Raw genomic sequence first — 1,537 nt, 5'->3', positions numbered from 1 at the left:
CCACCCCCCCCAAACCTCAGCCATCCGTGTTGGAGCTCCAAGCCCCGCCCCCCTCCGTCGCCGTTGAGACACCTTGGCCGCCCGCCTGCGTCCTAATTGGTTAAAGGAGGTCTGGAGTGGGCGTGGCTGGCACAGAAAGCACGAGGCTGATATAAAAACATGGCTCAAACTTTGATCGATGGGAATTTACAACTGATGGAGGACATTTGAGGATCGTCGTGCAAGTCGGATTTAACCTTTGTGGACAAAACCTATTGTTTGTGGATTTATTTTTCTGTCATATAAACTGCTGTTGTTTTGTTTTGTTTTGTTTTGTTTTTTTTAAACATGGGGACACTGCTGTTATTTGCTGTCTTGCAAGTGGTGACAGTCGGTCTGGTAAGTGTATGGAGTTTTCTCTGTGACACTGTTTAGCTGCACGTAAACACTGAAGAATAAAGACTCACGTGCCTGTACTGTAACTGCAGCTCCAGCGGATTTGAGCTGCTGTCGTCTGGTAATATTTCCATACAACCTAATCTTAGTGAGTAATGCCTGTCAAAAAATAATGCTCAAAGTCATTAAACCCAACTCGCTATTCAGGTCCTCACCAGTCATTTATAATACAGCAGCTATTCACCTTCTCCCTCCATGTGCAGAAGCGACCGGTTCCCAAAGCCTACCACAGGTTTGAGGACTAATATCAGGATAATTAAAGATGAATTCCAGTAGATTTCCAGTGGTGGAGGAAGCAGTCAGTCCTTAAGTAAACGTAGTAATACTGCAATATGAAAATACTCTGCTACAAGTCCTGCCCCCGAAAATATTATTGGCTAAATTTACTTAAAAGAATTAAAAAGTAAAATCATTCATAATGCAGAGAAATTGCCAATGTGAGTGTTACTCTGTTATACTGTCATATATTAGTATATTCTTATTACTGATGCATTAATGTGTAAGTAGTTTCCACCATTTTACACACTGTTGAATAGTTTAATCTATAACAATGCATCATGTTTTAGAAACTCATCATTTGTTTTGCAATGTAGTTGATTTAAAAAATAAAATAAAATACAAAAGTGGAGTATACAAATAAAGTGGCATGAAATGATACAAGATCCTCATATTTGTACTTCAGTTCAGTACTTGAGTAAATTTACTCAAGTTACATTTCACTGCTGATTTTTTCTACCTCCCCGTCCAAAGTTGAGACACTGATTTAAATCTAAATAATCTGATAAAACAACAAAAACATTGGAGGAAATTTGTGCCTCTCCAGAGTCTTTGTGAGAGTTTATAGGTCTTCTATAAGTACAAACTGTGGGTCCAAAATTACACCAAGTCATATTACGCAACATGTTATATCAATGGAGATAAAAATACACTTAATGTCAATATGAACCCACTGCACTCTCTCTACAAGTGTCTATAGGAATATTATATCAGTGCCAGGTGATACGAAGTTATTGTGTGATGTCATATCCAACCTTCATACCAACCCGAGACCCCTCAACAGTCAGTGACAGCAGTGGGGGGGGGGGGGGGGGGGGGGGGGGTG

The 1,537-nt window shown here is 40.0% G+C and overlaps 1 protein-coding gene across 1 annotated transcript in view; it reads left to right on the top strand.

The window, feature by feature from the left end:
* The first annotated feature begins 111 nt into the window (after positions 1-111).
* LOC111662402 (CCN family member 1) overlaps positions 112-1,537 on the top strand; it is a 5,948-nt gene continuing 4,522 nt past the window's right edge. Inside the window, exon 1 of the mRNA XM_023416253.2 lies at positions 112-378. Within this exon, the coding sequence (XP_023272021.1) occupies positions 328-378 (51 nt within the window). The 5' untranslated portion in view covers positions 112-327. The remainder of the gene's footprint in view (positions 379-1,537) is intronic.

Source organism: Seriola lalandi, unplaced genomic scaffold (assembly GCF_002814215.2).
Source record: "Seriola lalandi dorsalis isolate HSWRI2012SDOR001 ecotype SW California unplaced genomic scaffold, Sedor1 jcf7180002054563, whole genome shotgun sequence".
Taxonomy (NCBI): Eukaryota; Metazoa; Chordata; class Actinopteri; order Carangiformes; family Carangidae; genus Seriola; species Seriola lalandi.
The sequence above is the reverse complement of the archived record's forward strand: the minus strand, read 5'-3'. Positions and strand labels throughout refer to the sequence as shown.